This window comes from Catharus ustulatus, chromosome 6, assembly GCF_009819885.2.
Source record: "Catharus ustulatus isolate bCatUst1 chromosome 6, bCatUst1.pri.v2, whole genome shotgun sequence".
NCBI classification, from domain to species: domain Eukaryota; kingdom Metazoa; phylum Chordata; class Aves; order Passeriformes; family Turdidae; genus Catharus; species Catharus ustulatus.
In genome coordinates, this window is record NC_046226.1 from 26,670,278 (window position 1) to 26,694,855 (window position 24,578).

Consider the following 24,578-nt stretch of genomic DNA (forward strand, 5'->3'; position numbering starts at 1 on the left):
ATACTGGAGTTTAAGCCTAACATGAAATGCATTCTCATACATTCAATCAGTTCTGTATTCTGAAAAGGTCTGCCTCAAAATATGCCCTGAATTTCTACCTTTTTCCTTTCTTATGCAACTGACAAAGTATTCCTTCTTTCAGAGTAAAATTTCAGCTATATAAATATGAGCAGCTTAAGTAAAACCTATTAAAATGTCATTGCAGTCATTATGTATTTTTTAAACTTCAAAGAGGAATGCATCTGGGCTTGTTCTTCAGAACAACCAACAAAATAATAACAGAGACCATTTCTTAAACATCTGAATTCTTTCCAACAAGAGATTATTTACTGGTCTTATTTACTACTTTTTACCCTAATATAAAGTGTTTATTTCTTATGCAATACATAAAATGCTTTATAAGAAAGATGATGACAGACACCTTCAACATCTCTAAAACTGTATTTCACAAATCACAAGACAACAAATAACATTCAAATTATGACCTATAGTAATGACAAACTGAAATACAAAGAAAGTCTATTGTACAAAAAAAGGTAAACTAGTTTGTTATTTTTTAAAATTAAATGTATTTTTTAGCTCAAGAGAAGTCAATAAAGACATAACTAGTGGGTTAAAAATAAAAAAGGGCACTGTGCCTTCTCTTTCTCTTATATTTCTGGTTTTTTTTTTACTTTTAAACATTTCCCTTTTAAAACAAACCCTACACTTTTCTTCTGACAATCAGTATTGGCACTGGCTATAATGGAAAACACACTTCATAAAGGCACATCTTTAAGAGAAGTATTCATGTTGATTTTATTAATGGCATTGTAAAAGAAATTGCTAAAATACAATGATTCAGCCTTCATAGAGTTTATGAAACTGGGACAGTATGGGAAGAGAACTTTGTTAAACACAACTTATTTCAGGGTTTCTGGAGATCAAGGCTGACTCAGGAACCCATACCAATTCTCCCAGGAAAATGAACAGGTAAATATTAACATATTTAATATTTAAATTCATATTAAATATTAAAGTTGCTTCTCCACATAAGAAAAAAAAAAAAAAAACAAAAACCAAAACACCTGTAAGTTCCAATCTTCAGATGTATTCTTTTTCTTTTGGTATTTTAAAAATACTCTCATTTCCTCACCGTGCTGCTGCTTTTTACATGCTTGCATAAGCAGAAAGCCTTATGCATCACAATCTTGCCATGAATGGAAAGAGCCCTCATACAGTCTCACAGGACTTCTTTCGACCTAAATTGGCCTTTCAAACATAACAGCATTGCTTCAGAAGACTTGGCTTATCCATTCAGTGGCTGTGCTGGCTGGGATCTCTAACTCATTGGGAATAGAGAATCTGCTGCAGGTTGGGAGCCAACTGCTGGTGTAGCACTGACAGATGCAGGACCCATATGCCCAGGCCTGGGTAGGATGCCTGTATCACTGGCATCTGGATGTCAGCTTTCCTTTCCTGGCTCTACTTCTGGCTTTGCTGATAAACCCCCATTGTCTGTCTGCTGAGGGTCAGCCTGCTGCTGCCCTGCAGTCATGTTTGGTGGATTACTCAGTGGTTCCTTTCTATTAAGGAGTACTATCTGAGCACAGTATGCATCCCTTGATGCTTTCACAGGCCACTACACATCTAATTCCAGTATTTCTACTGGTCCTGGTGATTTCAGCACAGATGATTACATCTTACAGGTCCAGCGAATCTGTAGAATGTGTAAATGTTCATTTCCTGTCTAGTGGCTAGGAAGTTGTGCTGATACCATCCATTACTTTTTAATCCTAAACAATTTTTTATTGCTAGATATACTGCCTGGAATTGTAAGTGTAAGATTTGAATGACCAGAAAGACATTTTTGTGAAGAGGAAAACACACATCATTAAAATACTCTTTAATAGTAAAGAAATAAAATAACAAACAAAACCTATGTAAAAAATTTTAAAAATACTATTGGCTCCGACTTAGATATTTGCATGTGTCACCCTGGCAGTCACATTATTGAAACTAAAAGAAATAAAATGCCAAAATTCTGTTCTCTGCTCTTGGTATTGTTCTTCCTTAGTTGCTCTAAAAAAGAGACTTTTTAAATCCCTTGAGACTGAAAAGTATTGTCTTAACTACTTGTGAACAAACACTGATAATAATAAATTAATAAATATCAAACATTTCCTTAGGCAAGAAATAGGAAAGGCTACTTTCTGTTTAAATTTGGAGTCTACCAGAACCAGGGCCTATCCATGGGGGAGGTCACTGAATCTCATTCTAGAACAAGGCTTAATGGTATATGCTCTCCTGCATCCAGCAGTAGCAGCTACAATCACTTCATGCCAAGCCTCCTACATGTAGATAATTTATACTCTCATCAGGAATAATCTATCTGGGAGTTGGGGGAACTTTTGCAGAATGAAAGCCAAATGCTGCTAATTGGCCTTGGCAAACACTGGAAATGTGGGGGGCAGTACAAAGCCAGTAGCCTAAATGTGCAAGGACTAGACAGGCAGCAATCCCCTTCCTCTCCTACAGCATGTACCCAGCCTTATCTGGCCTAAAGTGCACGTGTGGAATCCTAAGCAGACAAAAAGTCCTTACAATGGCCCCAGTGCAATGCCAGTGACAAGAGCAGGCCTTTCTACAGGAAGGTGGATTATCTCCTGCTAGCCAGCTGACATACGGGTTCAGTCTTTCACAGGCACAGCTTTAGGACACTGCACCAGGTGTTTAACTAAAATACTCTATTTTTAATTTTTTGTGCCAGCTGCAAAATAATTAATAACTACAAGAAATTAAATGCAAAAACTGCTTTTCATTTTGAGGATGTGAACCTTGGGGTCAAAATAAAACCAAGTTTTTTTTTCTTGTTTGACAGACTATTACAGCATTATATCCCTAAAAATTTGAGCTGTTTCATACCTTCTGATATACATTGTGGTAAATATTATTTTTCTTGAAAGGAAGGATCATATTAAACATTTGATTTTGTTTGACTACGCAATTTATAAAGGATAAAAGCCAATGCCTTGATCATTACTATTTCAGATATGTAAATGTAAAAAATATTTGAAAGAACAAAAAAAGAGACAGCAAGTTTAGCAGGATAGTCTTTCAATGATACTTTTTCAAGTTCCAAGCATTTTTTCTCAAAAATAAGAGGGCTTACTCTTATTTCCAGAATTGCCTGCCGACCATATACTGTCCAAAATTAAGCCTTGAAATTCTAAACCACAACAGAAATATTTTTTTATAGTAAAATTTTGGTTGCTTTGCATACTGAGACACTGAGTCCACACTGTCAATTGAAATCTCACCTGTAAATTACCTTCTTTGAGAATGTACAGAGGAAATCTGAGATTCTCTACTACATGTCTGTTACATATCAGGACTACACTAAAACTCTTTGTTTCATTAGTTTTCAGTGAAACTAACACTCTTTTCTATGCTGTGGACTAAGAAGCATTTGTTGTTAGCCTGAAGAAAGATGACCAGTCCCATACCTGGTAGTGTGTCCCTTCAAATCTTTTCACGTGATGCTATTTTTGGAATAGCAAAAAGCCAAGTGGCTCTATCCATGGACTAGGAGACAGCTCCTACAGCTAAGATGTCCTCTATAACAACAGTTCTCTACGGTAGAACTCTCTTGCATTGTGAGAAGGACTTTTGAACTCTAGACACAGACATACACTCATCACAGATTCTTCTTTCTCCTTAAAAATGTTCACTAAAGGCAGCTAAACCACCACCTCTGTGCTAAAAAAATCCAAAAGAATGAACTCATAATGATTAAAATCTTTATGTTGAGCAGAAGATACAACTGAAGGAAAGGATAGAATAAGAAATAGAAAGTGCAAAGCAAGCCAACGATACACACTTTAAATCATGAACTACAATAAATATGTAGGATACAATTTACAATGCATTAAATCAAGCCTGAATTCTGTGACTCTATCAAAGAGGTATAGTTGTACAGTAATCTGAAATGGTACATATCTAAATAGGAATCTCCTTAAAATGTAAGAAATGTAAAAGAAGAAAATTCATTGGCTAAGTGCTGTGCATAATTAATGAAGAGACTCCAGCCCTAATTTGCCGCTTTTGTGGCCTTATTACCTGTGTGTGTGTGTGTGCCTAAATATGATACCATGTCATTACACATAACTACTTCACTGGTGGAAATGTTATCTTTTTTTCCCCATAGTCCCCTTTTTAATTTCTCTACAGGCAGAAATTCTAATGCAATGACATTTTAGTGGCAACTAATAGAAACAACCATTTAATCAACTTTTGACATAATATACTTTAGAACAGAGAGTATGCTCTACAAGCCCGACTCATTTATTTCAACAATATTTATATTCCCCTAAATGTTATGTCCTTAAAAGTCTGTAAAAGCGGTCACACTTTCAAAGTAAATCCCGGAAAGCAGAACTAAATCTTCAGTTTTTATAGCTAGCATTGGGGAAGTTTGAACACATAGATTCCATGTCAATATTTAATTTTCTATTTATTTAGGCCTCAGAGTTGGAAACAAACAAACAAGTGAGCAAACAAAAAGTGACTAGCAGATACCTGATATGACAAAATAACTAAAAGTAGGCTTAAATAATAGCATTCACATGAATCTCAGCTGTCCATGATTCATGTAAGGGTTTTCTGTATGTAGACTAAAACCCTGCCCTTTCTCGGTTCCCAGGTAAAAAGAGGACACGGAGTGCTGCCCTTCACATCCATTGCTGAGGAATATGAATGATGTTTTAACCATATTTCTAGTGTTTCATTTTTAGAAGACCTGAAATTATAAATATTTGAAATCTTTGAAACTGCCATCAATGTTTTCAAAAAGGTGAAGAAAAATATCAGTCAATTTGCCCAGCATGCCCATGAAATACACGTTTCCCCATTTTTATTTATTTATATAAATCAACACTCTTTTCCTTTCCTGATGAATACTGTGATTGGAAAAAAAAAATCAAAAATTATCTGAAACAAGACACTTACTGCCCTCACCTATATCTTTACAAACACTATAGAAGGTATAATTCTTTCTGGTGAACCCACACATTAGTTTATGCTGTCTATACTTTTCAAGCCACCTTACTTCAGAGAAATACATGGCAAAACCCCAAATCATAGCTGAATGTAGACTCCATTAGAGTTCTGTTGAAATATCTGAAGAAAAAATCCTCCTTCAGTTTCTACAGACTGCAGAAACTCCTCCATTTCTTTTAATGACCTATTCCCTCTGTTTGATTCAATACAGCCCACTGGCTATGGAAATGACAACACTCAGCAGGTGACAACAAAACGGTCAAGAAACAGGGCTGAGATATGTCATTTTCTTCAAATAGTTTCTCAGGAATTAAATAACACACCACCGTATGTGTACATGTACTGCTCAGATCAAATATTTTTTTATTAAATGAAACTGCATGCTTCTCTATATATAGTTTCCATATGAAATGCAGGTTTAAGTGTACTGCTCCAAGCTCCAATTGCAAAACAATTTGCTGTTTCCCACACCTCCCCAGTCTCCTTTTAGCATATAACCCCTTGGGCAGCAAGTGCTCGGATGCTGTACCTTTGCCATAACTCCAGATTGAAAGCCCTGCCCTTATGGAGTCAATCTAATGCATTTGCTATGACTGGGACAAATTGGAGTATGCAAATTAGCACCTTTTGAGTCTCCTGAACCCAGGAAATTCTCTTGCTACGTGTTCCAGCTAATGGACCTGAGATGTCCTTTGTAGCAGTGCTGTCTGTGCAACTCCTTTAACCTTTTCAGATTCTGATCTAGCCTTTGTTCCTAGCCCTTTTTAGAATCATGCAATGTATCAAGTTAACCTCTGTTATAATTTAAACTGGTGTAACACCAGAGCCATATCATAGCACGCAGTGGCATTTACACATGTTTAAAGTGCAAAAGAGTATCCAACAGTGAATAGAGGCCCACAACATTAAAATTTCTGAGAGCTTTTTCTGCCTATTTTCAGCTTCAAATACTTTACCCCGAATCACTAAATTAGTTCGAAATGCACAATTAAATTCCTAAATTTCTAAATAAATTAACATCAAGTATATGAGTTTTCCTTTTTATGACAAGAGTATGATCTTCTGAGAAGACTGTCAATCTACAAAGTACTTGAGAACGATTGCTGATTAAGCGTGAACAGATTCCTAGGTAGATTTTATAGAAATCCACAGAAAGATGAAATGGCACCCTCAAGTCATAAAGGGAAAGCTTTACTGGAGATTCCTTGTCCCTGGAAAGGCACACAGCAAAGCAAGGTAGTAATCTTTTCTTACCAGAGTTCTATGACTCTTTTCACAACATCTCAGCATTTGCATTGACTTCCTGCCTTTAAACTGTCTTTGGGTATGGTGTTTGAACAATTAATAAACACACATTTCATGCCACCCCAAATTACTGCTGCCAAGCAGATTGTGTGCCTATCTTTACTCAATAAGCATTCAGTATGCTGATATTCTCGTCTCTTGCTGATTTTTTTTTATTTTTAGATTTTATGCCTAATTTAATATGCTTTGTACCTGTCCACTTAGAATTGCATCTTTTCTAGAAAGTTGTACTTTCACCAGGATATATACAATCTCTTACATCATAAATCCATCATTGCTCAGTTTATACTAAGGCACTACAGCATCCCATTTATTACTATTATATCTCTGTTTTGGAATTACTAAGCTGAACTGTATAATCGTCAACTATTCTAGAGAAAACATGGCTACCTACTAAATGCTTTCAATTTTGTATAGAGATGTAGATTAAATAAATGCTTTTTTTTTGTCCCCTTTTTTCGGTTTCTGGACTGCATTTTATTGAGAGCATTTGGTGTTCCCTTTGGTTTGTACCCAAACTCTCTGGATGCCACTTAATGTCAGGAAGAAAACTCATAAATACAGGCTCTACTTGACAATTAGGAGATTCAGATTCAAAATTTAAGTACTCAATATATTCCCTACAGAAATCATTACCTCATAGAATTTTTATATGATCTCCAAATCTTCAGTTTTGAATTGCTGTGTACTTGTTCTGTCTCATTGCATTTGTGCAGAGCTCTTCACCAATAGAAAGTTTATCTCTGATGAGTGGTTTGATCTGTAACAACTATTTCATCTTAATTAATCTATTTAATTTCCACTTTATTTTTGGCTACTGATGCATAACTTAACCTCTACTTCATCCTAAAAATTTTTACTTTCAGACAGCACAGATCTATGCTCTCTAACATGCTCTAAATTTTGTCAGCCTTTTCACATTTTCCTCTTTTCGTCTGCCTTTGACACATGCTAACAGATGTCAGTTAGTAGTCTACCCCTTTAACCCAATACAGACAAGAAGCTGAACAGTCTTCTTCATTCTCAGAAAGTGCACTACTGACATCATCATTAGCAATTGCCCTTCACAAATTTCCAAGCCAGTAGAAGTCTTTTCTCCTGACACCTTTTACAGCCTGGAAAAATCCTCCATCAGTACTACCATCTGCTGCTTCCTCACCTTTAGTCTTGTGTCACCCTTTCTGTGTTGACTAGTGTTATACAGAGAGAACCTCATTATGTAATACTCAGAATGACTGAAAATAGTAAATGAGAAGATAAATCTTCTCCCTAATATTTTATAGCACTCCAACACTTTCCTGTCTCTTTTTCCACTTTTTAAATTTTCTTGTCAGATGGGACTCCCTATAATAATTCAAATATTGGAAGAAATGAGGTTTCCACTCAGCTACAGCTTGGACAGTCAACTTTTTTTTTTCCCCTATTGCCTCTATCTAATTAAAACACTACAAACTTGTACACATTTGTGGGGGAAGAAAAATTTTAGAACATTGTATCTCACTCACTTCTGATTATTCATCCTGCTTGACTGATTTTAATACCTAACTAACAATGGGCTTACAAGGCAAAGTATTGGTACTTTTTTCCTTTCAGAAGAAAGTTCTTTTTCACCATTACACCATTAATTGTGTGCAACTCTTGTACCATACACAACTGTTCACTACTGCAAAAATGTAAATAACTTGTTCTGTTTACTATTCTCTAATTTGCCTTAATAAAACACTTTCAAAAACTTCGCCCAATCTAGACTGGTTGCATGCTTAGCACATATCTAAAATGTAAGGAGAGCTTAACCCACTTACTCTCCAGCAAATTGATTTTTTAAAAAGTGAATGGTGTCATTATCTTATTATATTCTAATCTGGTTATTATGGATTAATAGCAACATCTTCCAAATATTATTAAATATTGTGAAACTGTAGAGTGAATTCTTTCCACTTTTCATCTAGAAAACTTGATAGAATACCATCGTTCTAAAAAGTATGTCTATGATGCTACAAAAATAGTGACAGAAATGGAGGACAAGATTCACTTGGACAAGAGAGAAATGCTATGAAAATTCCCTTCAAATTTGGTATTTCATTCTACACCTTCAGTATTTGATAAAATTGAATTACACACAGGATGATAAAACTGCATTAACTTGAGGAGTATGTGAAAACATTTTCCTGATAACAACTTCCAATTTTTCTGGCTGAAGATGGGAAAAAGCCTTTTATTTTGTAACTACTGAGATATTAACAATCTTTGTTTGCATTCAGTTGATCATTCCTATGACCCTGAGTACTTCTGAGAATATCCCAAACACAGTTCAGTCTGCTACTTGCAGCTGTTACACAGCTTGAAGAGTTGGATGGGATCAACCCCCTGAGCACAATGGTAGATTCAGTTTTACCTCAGTTTTACCTCTGTATAGGAGTGCAGGCAGATGGGGTACTAGCTACCTGCAAACAGAAGATTGGTAGAGTTCTCACTTGGAGTAAAGAAACTTTAACTTTCCTGTTTCCTGAGAAATTTAAGCTTATCTGACATGCTCCAGAAAACAAACCAATGGCTCAGCTACTCTATATGGTACTGGCATCATCTTGAATGACTCACTTGGAATTGTATTCATCTGCACATTTACCTCACAATTAAGAAGGGCCCTTCTCTGAAGCATAGTAAATTGACAAACAGGTTATATTTGTACAGTTTTATGTTAGTCTTACTATTACTTGTTGGATACATTAATAAAAATTCTTAGAAAAAATATCAAACTGCAAGGATGAGAGGTATTATTCAATTGTTCACAATGCCAGCAATTCATTAGGCTTCTTACATCCATAGGATGTGGGTGGTTTGCTTATTTGTTGACTTTAAATAAAGAAAAGCTAAAATAACATCAATGGATTTATAGCCCATGGCTTCTCTATAGGATGAAGGTAAAGGGACTATTAAATCTTCCATGAAGCATCTTGGGCTTCCAGTGGAGTGAAAAGCATGTGAACCAAGACTGCCTTTCATGCATGGAAAGTCTGGGACTACTACATGGGGTAAAGCCAAATTGTAGCATTTGAGCCATTTGTAGCTTCCAAGTAGCTCAAATTCTGCTCCCATTCTAGGACAACATTCCATGATCAAGGGTGTGGTGATACAGAGGTTTCCAGGAAGTAAAGCAAGGGTTTATGGGCCTTGTGCATATTTCAGATGATTTTATTGAGTCATCTTGGATACAATTAGACATCCTCTACAGAGTATATTGTTAACCCCTTCATTCAAGGTAAGTGGTTTATAGTTTGTGACTTTTGACTCGATAAAGAATACAACCTATAGGGTCAGATTGTTTTCAATTAGGTTATTTTTCCTTGGATCTTAATGGGAACCTGATTTTTCTTCTCTCATTGAATCTGAAACTGCAATTACTAAGACCTTTGCTCACCACAAATTAATTACTGGGAGAGAAAGGCACAACACAAAGTAAAAGGGAAATAAAATTTCATAGATAACAAATTTCCAAGAAAACATTCAACAAAGCTTATGAAAAGGAAGGTAGGTGGGGACCTTTACCGAGCTGAGGTGAATTCAGTAATTGTCATCCACTTATAAATCACAGGTGCTCAACAGATCTTGCCATGGAAATAAATTAGATTGGTAGCTGGCTTTTTTCTCTGTCTAGTTCCGTAGTTCAATTCTATCAAATCTATCAAAATTATCTAATGCGCAATAACTTTAGGGACATGGCAGAAATTAACTATGATCTTCCAATTAGTTTGATTTTGGATTATGTTTGGTTTGTTTCTTTGCTTTTGCTTATGTGTTTTGAAACTCATTGTACAAATCTACATCCTAACATTTGTTCACGCCAGTGCTCACAATTGAACATGCCCACAAAAAGAAGAAAAATATACACTTTTTGTTGCACTGAAACTTCAGTATCTATCCAATATAAGGATTTCTTCACACAAAATGAAGTAGGACAATATAGACAATCTAAGGCAACTAGTGTCTAAGTTACTATGTATGTAATGTGTACATAATGTTATATGAAAGTGTTAGAGTTTCTTAACAGTTGTATAGGCATTGCTGAAGTAAAGAATGGAATTAAGAAAGTTACCACTCTTGTATACAGAATTACAAAATGCTTACTGCTCACTACAGTTCAGATACACACTCCTATTATTATTACTTATACCAGCTTTCCATCCTAGCCTGACTTTAAAACTATTCCATTGTGATTGATTCCAAATATTTAATCGTTAAGAAGGCATTGGTGTTTTTAAAGGAAGACACATATATTTTCAAAATATTAAATTTTATTTGAACGTAATGTACATTATACTTTTAATTGTTTCACAGTTCAAATTGTAAGGTGTATTCTTTTTTGTTCAAGAATTTTAAAAGCAACTAATTTAAATATGCAAAATTATCTTGAGTTGTTCATACGTGAACTTAAAAGCCATGCAACACAGGAAAATTAAGTAATTATGCCTCCAAGTTATTTACTGCAATTAAGCTCATTTATCATATGCAAATTAGTGCAAACTGGTCTCATTAGTTACTAAATTACTCAATATGAGCTGAACAATGTAGCACTCCAGTTTGTAATGAAAAATCCCTGTAGAGGCAAGCAGTATCAATTAAGCTAATTTGCATATGCAAATATATTCACTAACTTTCCCTTTTCTCTATATTTAGTTCTACATTTCCTGATCATTCCTGATTATAAGAAGACTATGGGGTTACTGACCCTTTTTCACACCTTCTCAATAGCAAAGAAGTTATAGGGAAAAAAAACTCCAGAGGTCCTGAAAAACTGGTGAAAATCTTGCTAATTTTTAAAACCAATTTAAGGCAAAATTTTAATAGTAGGTACCAGAAATAATTTTTTACTGGATTTAGTTGAGAGACAGATATATATAGAAATATAAAACAGAAGGTATCTATTCTTGTTATAACAGCATTTTTTAGAAGAAAAAGAATTTACAAGACAGGAAAAACAAAGCCCATAATTTGGCAAATCAAAAATCTTGTCAAAAATTAATTAACATATTGCCATTATCTACTTTTCTCCTCCATTACATCCCACTCTACAAGTCATAATTCAGGTGATTCTACTTGGAAAACATTTAAAAGACATTACCCTGACATAAAGATTCTGATGTAATAGTCTTTGAGCAATTGCCTTTTGTGGTGTCTTCTTTTCCACAAGCACAGAGTGGATAGTGCCTTTGGCTTCTGACCTGCCACTGGGAATCTCTTCAGCATGATATACAGCAATCAGCTGTGACTTGGAGACTTTCTGACACAAAATCATAGAATTTTAGGCTGATTTGGGTTGAAAGGGTCCTTAAAGATCACTGAGTACCAACCCCCTGTCATGGACAGGGAACCTTCCACTAAACCAGGCTGCTCAGAGCCACATCCAACCTGGCCTTGAACACTGCCAGGGATGGGGCAGCCATAGATTTTCTGGGCAACCTGTGCCCATGCCTCACCACTCTCACAATGAGGATGTGTTAGATTTTATGTGTAAGCAAAGTATAAGACTCTTTGTATATCTACATTTGTACAAAAGACAAACGCAAAGATGCATCTGGCCTTACTTAAATGAAAAGTATTTACTTTGAAAGTATTAAATTTCCTTTTATCAGGGTTTTTACTCAATTTTTCATCTCTGAATTTATGTGATGGTAACAGCATGTTGATTTTTTTGGAGTTGATGAAGTCTGCCATTAATGGAACAGAATTAACTGTATGATCCCTGAGCATAAATGCTATCTCAAAGACAATAACTTTTAAACTCTTTTTTCTCATTACTGGTAGAGTTTTACTTCTCTATTTTCTGCACTTAACTGCATATGGGAGAAAATTTAGTACCTGTATCAATCATCAATTAAGCAGTATTTAAACATTTGAAAAAATAATGGATGAAGGCATTCTTCATTCAATGATGACTAAGCATTATATATAAATACATGGATTTACTAATTATGGTCACGATTAATGTATATAATGGATACCTAGACATGACTGACACTACCTGCTAGTAGACTCAAAATGTAAAAATATTCCAAGATGTACCTCAATGTCTGTTTTTGTAACATTATTTTAAATAAACTATATCTACTTTTAAAAAATCTACTGTATTATGCGTATTTGTCTATTAATAAATTTTGAAGTATCAAAATCTAAAAAGGATTTGAGAGGCTCCTCAATTTCTGAGCTTACACTTAACCCAGGCTTCAAAATATTTATAGCAAAAGGGATTACACAAACTATTAATTTAAATTCTTCAGGTAGTAGACTCTGAAATCAAAATTCCCAAGGCATAATCAAGGTTGTTTACTTCACCTTGCAAACAATACTCATCATGATACTTATTTGAAAATAATTTCTGTGAGTAGCAGACTAGGTGAGAACATGTTAGAACTGTATTGCACCAGAGTCAGTCCAACTGTTGTTTTAAAAAAATTTTGTCTTCTGGGGATTATATTTCTACCTATTAGGCCACAAGGCAGTACTTTGAAGTTCATTCTGATCTGTTTAAAGTGGTGCATTTGAATGAATGACCCAGGTTTTACTTCTGAGGGTTGATTGCTCTGCTAAAATAAGACAAAATTTTAACACGTCATGATACACCTGTCATCACACTTAATTCATATTGTCCTTTTTCCATCATCAACAGTCTATCTTGCAAATATCAGAGCGGAACTTCCTATTATCAACTGAGAGATTCATGGGAGTACTTTGATAAAAGCATAATCTTCTTTGAAAAGGCCACACCTCAACAGATATTCAGTACAAAGCTGATAGTAATTTTGATTTTAAATCTTCTGTTTTGAGTAAAAGTGCAACACAGGGTTTTTTTTTTAGTAGTAGCATGATGAAGTTATACCCTGAAAATATCTTAATTTATCACAAATAAATTTAAAACAAACAAAAAAACCCACCCAACCCCCTCCCCGACTACCCATAAGTAGAATCTAGTTTAAATAAGTATGAAAGTTGCTAATTCTTTTAATATGCAGTAAGTTAAAAAGTCAAATATCCAGTAGTTTTCAAAGTGGTCATCCTAGGTTTTTTCATTTTCATATGTAAGAGTCATACCTAATACCTAAAGAGTGTAAATAAATCAGGCTCAATGAGGTTTTATTTATATATGAGTCATAATAATATTGTAAAAAACATATCTTTAGGATATATGATATGTTTACACACTCAACATACTGACAAATTACTTAAACTAAAATATCACAAAACCGCTTTCTACATGTATGAGACAGCACAGCAGTGTTCCTGCCTAATATGCAAACACAGTACTGCAGATACTGGTGCAGATCTCTGAGACAATAACTACAACAAAAGTATTTGCTTACAGAATCAAAAACTTGACCCAGACCTCTGCCAAGAGTGCACAACTAAGCAAATAATTTCATTCATGATTCTTGTTCCAAAGAGAAATTAATTCTACTAGTTAATTTCATGTTTTCCTAAAATTATCTTGTTGCTATTCTGCATTTAGTTACTTTATAAAGATGTGAAAATTTTGACATTATCTATAGTGCTTTTGAATACCATAGCTGAGTTAGTACAGAGATAGCTCTCAATCATTTCAAATTAAGTGGAATATTTCTCATGATAATATCCTAATTTACCTCTCTCATACCTCTCAAAAGATAATACACCAGACAATATATTTGCATTGAGAAGCTGTGTACATTGCTAAATAAGACCAGTTATTCAGTGCCACACTTAGTAAAGACTGTGTGGGTTTTATTTCCATAGTGCTGCGTTTGCCTTACTGCAAAGCACATCACATTTTTTTCTTAACTGCTTGTACTCCAGGTTTAAACACTTCAAGCCAAGAAAGGTTGTAGTAACCCCAGCAAAATTAATCATCCACAAGAATGTTTCTTTCAGGTCATTGTTTTTCAGTTGAGTCTTTCTGGAATACGATGATTTGTGCCATGTGATGAACTTGTTTGACAAATACCAGACCAGCTTTCAGCCCACAGCTGAGGACACCTAAGAGGCATGCTTCTATTCATTTTTTAACCTCTGCAGATTGCTCCAAATTTGTGATATACAATTGTGAGAACTCAGATATCATGGAGAAAAGCAGTGCTTATAAACCAAAGTGGGGAAAAAACCCCAACCCTAAGTTGATACATGATGTAAGACAAATCACCAGCACAAAATACTAGCTTGCACACACATTCACACAAATACATAATGTCAAGCAAACACCTACTGCACACTTCTAAACAACAAAATATTGTGATTCAACTAAAATAACACTTGCCTTCCCTCTCATTAACAGTCTTCCAATTATGGACTTTCAAAATAGAAGAAATAGGAGCATCAAAAAAAAAAAGGCTCATCAATGTAAGTGCTGACAACAATACTGTTCAAAATATTGACAGAAATATGACTAGGCAGATATTTTGATTTTTCTTGGAAAAGCCATTTTTTACCTGTAAAATATGACTTCCCAAATGTGATTCAAATACTTCAATGGCAAGGGCACTGGGACTTCTCCTGCGCTGGGCACCTATAACTGAATAAAAAACAGTTATGTTGCAAGATCTGCACATTCATTTCTCATGCATCCTCATCACTGACATTAACTATTTAAATGTTTTTCATCTTAATACATCAGTGTTAATTTAAATTTTGCATTCTACATAGCATATAAATTTGGTAATTTCATATGCAATTTAAGACTCAAATTTGAAGGATTAAAATATGGATTAAAAAAATCTATTTAAATGTCCAATTAATCTGGAAATTACTTGTTTGTTCAGATATATCTCAAATCCCTCTAGTTTTATGGTGATAAAAGCAGAATGTAGTGAAAAATACTTTTGACAAAGAGCCTACACATATTGTAAATGTTTTGAAATGTGGGGGTAAGAACTAAATATTACTCAGGAATTAAGAAGTTTATTCTGCTAGTTTATCTGAGAGATTTGTCTGAACATGTTATTATTTGAAAGTGAAATGAAATAAATACAACATTAAAAAGCCAACATTTGTAAACACATTTATATCAAAGTTCTTCTCAGTGTAGAGAAGTATTTTAGTATCCCACATACCCATGTTAGTTGCTGGAATAGGTACTTGAAACTTCAGCTTCTACTTTTAAATTATATAGTTTAAAAATACAAAGTGGATAATAGGTAGTCATGCTTCAAAGGCAGCAGTGACTACAAAAAAATGCTGAGAAATCACAAAACTAATATTCTATTAAATTGTCTCTATATGCCAGGAACACAAAGTCAGAAATTAAGTCTGCATATAACCAAATTTATCCACCTACAGTAAGTTGAGATTTCCTCTTAGGCCTAGGCTACCTTTCCCACATGGTCAGAGAAAGCCAGAGCACAGAAAAGGCAGCACAGGGCTGCAGGAAGCTTCCTTTGCTGCCCTAGTGACAAAACCAGGCATATCCATAGCAGAGAGAAGAGGCAAAGTTCATTCTGCACCCTTCTAAAGTGTGTACAAAAACATTTACATCCCAAGACCCTGATGAGAGACTAATGCCTCTGAAGCCATCACAGCACTAGTCCATCTTTACGTATTGCTGTCTTTACAGTGTATGATAAGAAAAATGAAATATCAAGGATCCACTAAAACCAGCAGAATGAATGACTGCCATTACTGAACAGGCCAATTTAACACCAACGGAAACAAAATACAGAGCTACAATTTCTTACTCTTCTATGATAATGGCTGCCAAACATGATATCAGTAGGAAAAGATAAATGCCAAGTAATGATAGTCATATTGACCTGAAAATGTAATATCATTTCTTATTGATGTTTCATGTAATTTCCTTGCAGGAAATTCTAAGCTATTTATACTGAGCAAACAGGTGGCTTCATAGCTAATAGATTCAGGCAATAGCTCATAATTACAAATGGAGACTGCTGTAGAGCTGGTATTTTCCGAGTCCTCCTCTTTTCTCATATTCAAGGACATAGACACTAATATCATGAAAGAAAAAATCTTCAAGACTGTATTTCTTAGAAAAACTATCCTAAGTTGTGGGACTAAACAAAATATACAGCACCGTAAAGATTTTCAGTATTCTGGTCATGATTGCTGTCAGCATGATGCGTTGTATAGTTATTTCATTTACAATCTATCAGAAACAAAAAAGCAAATTCAGTTTTGGCTTGCTAGACACTGCTTCATAGTAGTCTCCATAGGAGCATTGTAAAGACCAAAAAAACCGCCCAGCCTGCAAACCTGCAGTACCTCCCTGAAATCTTTTAGGTCCTTTCATTCTTCCAGCTAGACTGTGTCACATTTTCCACACATTGTCCGAACACACCACCTTTTACCTACTACCAAAGGAATTTACCTGTCAATTAATTTTCTGCTTCCTGTCCATATTCTTACATTACCACCCTCTACTATTTTAGAGTGTATCCACTACATGTTGAATCCAATTCTACGATGTCAATTGCAGGTTTTTTAGCATTTAAGTACCGTAATTTGAATGAAGTGCCTGAAGTCAGTGCAGCCCTCTTTAAAACAGTATCTTGAACCTTAAATGACACTTACAGGTAAGTCATCAGTCCTCATGATTGGGACCTTCAGTTCTATACCTCAAATGAAATCACTTAAAGGTCAGTGACTTAACCAGAAAACAAGAGAGGTCCGATATTAGCTTTAAAATTTGTCATTTAAATCCTCTGTCGATGACTGCATACTTGTGGCTAGCATACACGTACACAAATATCTTGTAGTACTTTCATGCCATTCAGTTCACTGACATTTCTATAGCACTAGAACTCTGGGATTTATGTGTCGCTCTTAGTCAGGTGATGTGGGGTTCTAATGAAAGTTCCTAATTTTACAACCATGATAATAGGTTACACAGAAAACTATTATGCTTCTGGTAGCCATGCTGCAACTCTTTTTTGATAAAAAATAAATATTAAATATGCACCTTATTTCATGTGCTTCCATAACTATAATTTTTCATATTTTGAGGAATGAGACAAGAATATTGAGAAAAATACAGAACAAGGGAAACTTAAATTATTTGATCATCTGGATCCACTGTCTTATTATTTTACTTGAGCTTTCGAGTTTTTTTGATACCTATTTCCAGAAGAAGAAATATGTTATTTTGGATATATGAGTGCATGCCACATTGATACCTTTCAGAAACATGGCAATCTCACAGTCCAGTCACAGCACAAAACCTCTTATTTGTATTGAATGAATTGTTGGCATGCCAATAGATGAAAGGAAGACAGACTGAAACATCTGGATTAAAAATCAGGCCCAATGTTATTTTATTCTAAAATTTCAAAACATAACCTATAAATACTGAACTGGTTTCCATCACACAAGCCACAGCAAGTCATCTAAATCTCTCACCCTGTGGATGGAACCATCAGCAGCCACAGTTCAGCCACTCACAGAAAACTTGAAAAGCAAGAGATTTAAGATTTATTTCACAACATCTATAAATCAAAGTAGCTCAGCAACCTTCACAGACCTAAAGGTGTGGATGCACTTTAAAAGTGTGGATTTTCTTTTAAACAGATTCTTTACAGAAACTAAATATTGAATTCATGAAATAAATTACTTCTTTTGAGTTACAGGAAGCAGGGGAAATTAGGATGTGGACAAGGCTGAAGCATGTGTAGCAAACTGCAAAAGGAGTCACAAATGGAAACAAGTCTCAAATGCAGGTTAAATTCTTCCAAGTTTCTCCTATTTTAGCAGTATGAACAAACATCTCTGAATAAACTTTTTCACATGTGGTCATATTTTGTGTTGCCTACATTTAGTTGACAACGATTAATGCTTGAATGCACAAATTAATCTAAATTTGGCTGAAACAATATTTGTACTAAATATTGACTTATAATAGTGACAAGAAGATAGAAAGATTGCTTTAACGTGTACTTTGTAGTGCTGGGGCAGAAGAATCTGTCTTTAAAAATGTTTTACTTTCCATGGCATTGGACTATGACCTTTACTATCCAAACTGACATGTCTATTCCTGGCATAAGATTTTTCCATAAAAAAAAATAATTTTATCTGTTCACTAGTTCCTCTTTAAAAGTCCTCCCTCAATGACTAATCTGGCTATGCATGAGGTGAAGGAAGAACCACCTCCCTTTCAGAGTGTCTTGGGGGCAGTCTAAGCATGCTTAATGCAACCTCAGGAGCATTTGCAATTGTGCTACAAAAAGTGGGAAATTGTGGAAAAGAAACACGTAGACTGGCTAGCAAAGATTTCAATGCATCCTGAAGAGAAAAGATTTCCTCTTAAACACAGTTCTAAGGTGTGGGAGCACAGACCAAAGACTGATGTTCACTGTGGGTTTCTACTGGTGAAGGCAGAGTTCTAATAAAGTATAAGCAGTATTCTTTGATCACTAGGAACGGAAGAGCAGAACATGGGCACAATTATAATCTTCCCCTAAAAAAACTTCTGTTTAGCCTCAAAGTCCTTATATTTTTTATTTAATTTTGTTGATTTTTCTAGGAAGAACTTTTTGCTCACTTGGAAGCAGAGGTGGACATAGGGCCACCGTGCTACAACCTTTTAGACAATCTGCTGTCTGAAGAATTATGAAAAAACAGAGCTCATCTTGAAGAGCTCTAATTATGACTGTCAGTAAACTCAGACTTTAATTAGCAAAGCCTGAGTAGATCTACATAAATATGAAAGTTTATAAACACCCCACCAGAAAAAAGAAAATTACCAGCTTTATTCACAAAATGTGTAACCATATCAGGCTAATTGCACAGCAGCTTCACATAGGGTTGGTTAATATTTTTCCCCATAGGTATCAACAAAATACTTGAGGGTGTCAGATGAGAGAGCATAAGAAGCAGAGTGGTCTGATGACTGTATGTGCAAAACATACAGTCACATACATTCACAGCATGAATGTGGCTATAATCTTCTAAATATTCTTACCCAGAATGCAACCTTTTTTTTCTGTTACAGAGTAGAAAGAAAGACCTATAGAAACAGTAATACAAATTCTAATATATTTGCCTTCGTGTAGAGTAGATTCTAGATGGAAATGTATCTTTTGTGATTTCTATGAACAGCTCCAAATGTTCAGGAAAGAAAATGGAAGTGAATGTGGTAATCAAGGTGGTTTTACAGGAAGAGGTGCGATGTCATCTTGAAATCTTGGGGCTTTCTGATGAGACATAATGTGCAATTTGAAAATTTTGAAAAGCTGTGTTTTAGAACAGACAGAGACACTGCCTGCAGGGCTAAACTGAACAACAGAAGATTCAGTCTCAGGGAAGGATGAAGTGTAATCAATATTACACTCCAGTATTTCTGCATGTTAACATTCACGGAAGTTTTTTTAAAAATAATTACTTTACTTAATTTTTAATACTTTTTTGATGAATATTTTTTCCCATTGATTGTTTCTTGCTATTCCATTTATCAGTCCCAAGACTAAGTTTTGAAAGAAATCTCCAGCAAGAGAGAACCCCTCTGCCTGGGAGTTGAGGACATCTGGTACATAAGATGTATATTCAAATCCTGATCTAAATGAGATGAGAGATGAACAGCATGATGTAAGTAGAGGTGTTGCCCTCTGATTTGGAAAGGGTATCCAAAGAAATTAAATTATGTCACCCAGTTACCTCACTGTAGGCCATCAAATGATCCAAAATTTAGGTCTCTTATCCACCTTCACAGATGGGAAGACGAAATAAATCTTAAATTGAGGTGCAACATATGTGGAAAGGTATTTTATCTTGGTTTAGTAAAGCTATGGGAATCATTAATACTGTGCCATTACCAAAGAAGTATCACAGCAATAAAATATGAGAACAAATTTGTCACAAAGGACAACATGCAAGATATATAATGCAATATATGACAACCAACTTACAAAGCTAACAAAGCACTTCAAATCTATATTTTTGTGTACAAGAATGCCCCATATTTCAGATGTCCATCTTCTGATCACTGGTAAAGAACATAAATTCATTACTGGGGAATCCATGGTTGAGAAAGTAAAAGTAAACTTTCCATGGAATAACTTATTAGTTGTCAAGAATGTACTAGATAATTAATGAAAGTATTATATAATACAATTCCAGGCATGCTTTATTGTTTTCAGCAGTTAATCTCTGAAAAAACTCCAGAAATTAAAATAATTTTTTGCAAAACTTGTTTTTCAAATTCAAGTACAGTAATTTCACGAATACAAGCCGCACCAATTTGACCAAAATTTTGGTGGAAACCCGGAAGTGCGGCTAATATTCCGGGGCGGCTAATCTATTAACAAAATTCTAAAAGCTGCCAACACGGAAGTGAGAGCCCGCGGCAGCCCCAAGCCAAGCTGGAGCCCGGCCGGCCCCGGCAGAGGTGGGAAAGCCGGGCAGAGGCGGGGCCAGCAGTGTGGGGGCGGGCGGCAGAGCCTGAGCCAGCAGGGCGGGGCAGGGAGGGCGGCAGAGCCTGAGCCAGCATGGCGGGGGAGCCCGGGAGAACTGGGGCTAGCAGTGCAGGGGAGCATGGCAGAAGCAGGAAGGCCGGCGGGTGGGGCTGCCTGGCAGCGGGGGAAGCCCAGCATAATCGGGGCCAGCAGCGTGGGGGAGCCCGGCGGTGCGGGGGCCTGCAGTGCCGGCCAGGGCGAGGAAACGCGGCGGCGGTGCAGACGGGAGGGGGCGGCCGGCGAGCCTGGTGGCGGCGGCGGCAGCCCTGCCGGCGGGGTGAGCGAAAGCGGCGCTCGCGAAAGCGCCGCCGCCGCTCGCGAAGCGCCGCCGCCGCGAGCGGAAGCGCCGCCGCCGCGAGCGAAGCGCCGCCGCCGCGAGCGGAAGCGCCGCCGCCGCGAGCGAAGCGCCGCCGCCGTGAGCGGAAGCGCCGCCGCTCGCGGAAGCGCCGCCGCCGCCGCTCGCGGAAGTGCCGCCGCCGCGAGCGAAGCGCCGCCGCCGCTCGCGGAAGCGCCGCCGCTGCTCGCGAGGCGCCGCCGCCGCTCGCGGAAGCGCCGCCGCCGCGAGCGAAGCGCCGCCGCCGCGGGGCGGGCGCGGCGCTCGCGAGGCGCGGCGCAGGGCGAGCGAAAGCGGCAGCGGGGCGGGCGGCGAGCCCGGCGGCGGCAGCCCTGCCAGCCGGGCGAGCGAACGCGGCAGCGGGGCGGTGCTGACGGGAGAGGGGGGCCAGCGAGCCCGGCGGCGGCGGCAGCACCAGCCGGCCAGCCCCGCCGAGCCGTGGCGCTGAGCTGGGCCACCCGGCCCCGTCGGCAACCATGAGCGGGCCGAGCCTTCCTGGCCCCGCCCCGAGCCAGTAAAGCCCGCTATGCCGCGATCCTGTTACTAATTGGCCAATTTGTGAAAGCTGCGCACGCATTCTCGCGACGAACGAAAGTGCGGCTAATATTCGGGGTGCGGCTTATCTATTGACAAAGACAGCAACATTGTCGAGGCACCGGGGGTGCGGCTTATAATCCGTGCGGCTTGTATTCGTGAAACTACTGTAGTTTAATTCTTTAAACTTTTTTTAATAGCTTTTTTAGTTTCAATAACTTAAATCTGATCAAATCGAAATGTTGTCAAAAAAAGCAGAAGGTATTATATTACTTGTTAATTCAACTGGAATCATTGGATTTGGAGGTATGTCTTTCCCTTGAGAAATTCTCAAAATTAATGGAAAAAGGAAACAAGATAAGTGACTGTCATAGTGTAAGTTTTCATCTGTTTTAGGAGCCTGTTCCTTTTCCAATTACCTTCATTTGGTTTATAGGCCTGCTCCTTCCCACAGGATTTATTCTTTACAGGGTGGGGGTAGGGTGAGTGGGAGGAGGAGACAAAGTTTCTTAAGTCCTAAATATCTTTTTTTTTTTTTATCTTTTCTGAACTTAGCGTTAGAAACCCCAATAACGAAATAAGTATATTTGGTGTTCTCTCCTTGATAACTAGCACTGTTTCTTAATTAGCACATGTACATTTAAGAGTTTATTTCAGAGATTTTGTTTTTTGTTTTTTTTTCACTATGAAGGATGAAATCTTTGCTGTGCAAGAATTTCCAGTCATCTAAGCAAAGAGAGCTCTCCATCTGTGGCTGGGGGCGGGAGCACTGGCCTTTCTCCCACACTGTAGTAGTTACTATAGGAACTATTGTGCCTCCTTCAAAAGGGCTATAGACAGGGTGATTAAAATTCTTCATGGGAGAACCCCCACTCTTCTCCCTGACAATGAAATTCTTCTGGGAGAAGGCTAAGCCTCCAGTTCAAGAATGGCAGCACCTGAGGGAGTGATGTGGCAGACAGAATCACCCCTGCTTTAAATTGAAGCACAGGGAAAAAAATACAAGGGCTCATACTCCTGCATTAATTTTACTCTTGTCCCATGAAATTCAGGAACATTGGCAAGAACTAGTGAGAAGCAGAGAAGGAATTAATAACTTCATACAGCCTCCAACATGTAGAGGACAACACAGAAAGTGAAGAACAAATACTTTCAATTCAAATCAATAGCAGGAGAAGAAAAATAATTAAAGTGAGATAGGAGCTACCCAGGAAATCCATCTGCTGTAAAGAGAAAAAGTCTGCAGAAGTGTGGGAGAGAAAGAGATGAAGTAGAGACAGATGGGTGAGGCAAGAGAGAGGGACACACAAAGGTAGGGTGAATCAAGGGCTTAAAAACCTAGGAATTTATCAGTCCTTTAGATAAAAGTCCACTCCGAGAGATTTGGCTCTACCAGCAGAAAAAATGCATAAACATTATGACTGCATGAAGAAATGAGTGATGAGTTTGGATTACTTATTCAGATATCACAATAAGACTCTTACTGGAATAATAGTTCTATTGTCTTATTTCTAAACTAGTATCAAAATTCCTCTGAAAAGAAAACTGCTGCCACCCCTTTACAGCTCCAATGCTTCAGAAATGGCTAGTGTCACTGATTCTGTTCTCAGGAGGAGGACAGGGTATTAACATCAAGTCAGAACAGTGTTATATAGTGTCAGACTATACTTGCTGGTAAAACTAAGAGGCCTACATCTGTTGTCTTGCTTTTTTTTTCCCAGTCTGATCCCAAAGGTTCATGTTATGACATTTGTAACATCTGCTGCAAATGCAGAGGTAAGTCAGGCACAACCTTATTACTTCCAATCTAACGCTCCATCCATCCACAGGGCTTTCATATGCCACTAGTATGTCAAGGCGACCAAAAGCTGTTCTATCTACATGAAGCAAGGTGTAATATATTATCTGAAAGTCAAGAAGACACCCTGCTTTTATAGGTCTCCCCTTCTTTTGTTGTCTTAAATTTTGGCAATGTTATTTCAGAATATTCTGCAAACAAAACAGGCGAGCTGCTCCTTCTTAGAGCCAATACAATTGCCTTTCTATGCCTTAGACAGTGGTGTGTTGAAAATTGGCAAGCTGTAATTCACATCCTTCCCTGTTTTAACTAACACTGAAATATATCCAGATTCCCCTACCAGACCCTTCTCTACTGAGGTCTGCTTCTTTGCACAGACCTCTTTTCCTTCCATACCTCTCCCATTATTTTGGTGGGCTCATTGCGTTGTTTTAATGACAAACTTAACTTTTTTCAGTGCTCAGTGGCAAAATGCAACTCCTGACAGACAAAAAATATTTATTTAATCTGTGGTAACAAAAAAACTAATAAGCAAATCACTTAATAAGATGCTTTATATCCAGCATTTATTCTATTAAGCTTTTATATAGTTCTTTCTATCAACTTTTATTCTGTTTATGAACTCCTATTCCTATTTCCATAGTACTTGAAGACTCCAATATTCCTCTGTTAATGGGCTAGGATACTGTATTCTGTGAGGACTATGCTATCACTGCCAAGTGTCTGCACAGGAAGCCAACATTTGCTATATGGCCAAAATCACTCACTAAAGAAATTTCTTGAGAAATATATACAACCTCTTCTGACAGCAAGTGGATCGTAATTTTAGAAACTAACAGCTTTAGATGTTAGTGAACTAGGTAATGTGTTCCTCACTCAGAATCATATACTAAAAATAAGACAAATTTCACATTTGATAGAAGTCATTTAAATTCATTACAGGGGCTGCAGAACATGGCATGGTAGCAAGTGAGAAAGCAAACCTGATGCCTGATGACATAAGCCATTGTAGGTCTTGAACACCTGCACTTCTGCCATACTCACTTTTTTCTGTCTTACAGGCTAAGTAAAAGAACCCCCCATACACATACCCAGCTAAGAAAAACAAGGAAAAAGAAGAGATCTCCTTATGTCAAATGAGCACTAACAT

At 37.2% G+C, this 24,578-nt stretch overlaps 1 protein-coding gene across 8 annotated transcripts in view; it reads right to left on the bottom strand.

The window, feature by feature from the left end:
* NPAS3 (neuronal PAS domain protein 3) overlaps positions 1 to 24,578 on the bottom strand; it is a 597,848-nt gene that overhangs the window by 282,124 nt on the left and 291,146 nt on the right. For all 8 annotated transcript variants that reach the window (XM_033061911.2, XM_033061908.2, XM_033061913.2 and 5 more), the window contains one exon: positions 14,796 to 14,878. In XM_033061911.2, coding sequence (XP_032917802.1) covers positions 14,796 to 14,878 — 83 coding nt within the window. The remainder of the gene's footprint in view (positions 1 to 14,795; positions 14,879 to 24,578) is intronic.